Source organism: Egretta garzetta, unplaced genomic scaffold (assembly GCF_000687185.1).
Source record: "Egretta garzetta isolate BGI_Z169 unplaced genomic scaffold, ASM68718v1 scaffold975, whole genome shotgun sequence".
Taxonomy (NCBI): Eukaryota; Metazoa; Chordata; class Aves; order Pelecaniformes; family Ardeidae; genus Egretta; species Egretta garzetta.
In genome coordinates, this window is record NW_009259633.1 from 268,976 (window position 1) to 270,306 (window position 1,331).

General features: G+C 54.5%; 1 protein-coding gene across 1 annotated transcript in view; it reads left to right on the forward strand.

The window, feature by feature from the left end:
• LOC104125991 (creatine kinase U-type, mitochondrial-like) overlaps positions 1-1,331 on the forward strand; it is a 9,055-nt gene that overhangs the window by 5,565 nt on the left and 2,159 nt on the right. The window contains exons 4-5 of the mRNA XM_035893981.1: positions 158-253; positions 372-535. Coding sequence (XP_035749874.1) covers positions 158-253; positions 372-535 — 260 coding nt within the window. The remainder of the gene's footprint in view (positions 1-157; positions 254-371; positions 536-1,331) is intronic.

A 1,331-nucleotide genomic window follows, 5' to 3' on the forward strand; every position in this document is an offset into this window, starting at 1 on the left:
CGTTGCGTTGCAGGACGCGCCATGGCCCCCAGCCACCCTCTGCAGCCCCCCTGCTGCCACGTCCCCCACACTGGCAGCAGGACTGCGCCAAGCTTGTGGCAAGGGCTTCATGGGGTGCCGGGTCTGCAGTGCTGCACATCATCCCACTCGCTTCCAGGTGTTTGCTGACCTGTTCGACCCCGTGATTCAGGAGCGGCACAACGGATACAACCCCCGCACCATGAAGCACGTCACAGACCTGGATGCCACCAAGGTGTGCGAGCTGGGCAGCGGTGCTGAGCATGGTGTCCCTTCCCCGGGCCTGAGGGGACAGAGTCCCTGCCAGCACCAGCGCCACCCTGTAAGCATCCCACGGCTCGTGTCTGTTCCAGATAAAGTTTGGCCACTTTGATGAGCGCTACGTGCTCTCCTCCCGGGTCCGGACTGGGCGCAGCATCCGTGGGCTGAGCCTGCCGCCAGCCTGCACCCGCGCCGAGCGGCGAGCGGCGTTTCACAACTACAGTACCGATGTATTAGGCATCACTCTTTGGAAGTTGTTAAAAAAATAAGCAAACCTGCATGGGGATGAAATAGGGGGTTGCTGGAATGGAAGGAGCAGCATGTGGAGGCGGTGTGTGTGCAGGCCATCCATGGGCACACTCGGGAGATCTCACACTCCCCAGACATGTCACATTCATGGGCATGTGCCACTTCTCGTACATGCATGCGATTATATCATAGCGCTGGTTTTGACTATTAAGCATATAAAAGGGATCTTTTATGCCAGTAATGCCATCTTTGTGGTCATAATCAGCTTATTTAATCGGATTGAGTTCTCCCACCACCAAAAAAAAATAATTCACATGAGCAGAAGTAGTAAGATTTTGTGCTTTTCTGAGTGTAGAACTTAGCCTGGCTGGTATAATTTGTTGTGTTATTTTAAAGATTACTTCTGATGTTTTGGACATATGAATTCTTGTATGTAGATGCCACTTCTTTAATATTTTAAGATAGTATTTGGGAAAGGAAATCACACTTTGCTTCTTACTTCAATAATAAATTTTATGTCTCATTTAGAGTTCCTTCGTGACCAAAATTGTGCCCTTTAAGTTGATTTTATAGTGCCCCGCCGGCCCCTGGTGCGGGGTGGGCTGTGCCCCAGCAGCCCTCTGCCTCCTTGGCCAGGAAGGCAGGGACTCCTGCCCGCAGCGGGGCAGCAGGCACGCTCGCCCTGCCTGGGACAGCCCGGTGCATGGCCTGCATGGCAGGCTGGGACAGGGGGACAGGCTGCCCTGCCACCAGCCGTGTGGCCCTGGTGAGCCCTCACGCCCTGCCTCCCTGCAGGACCACTT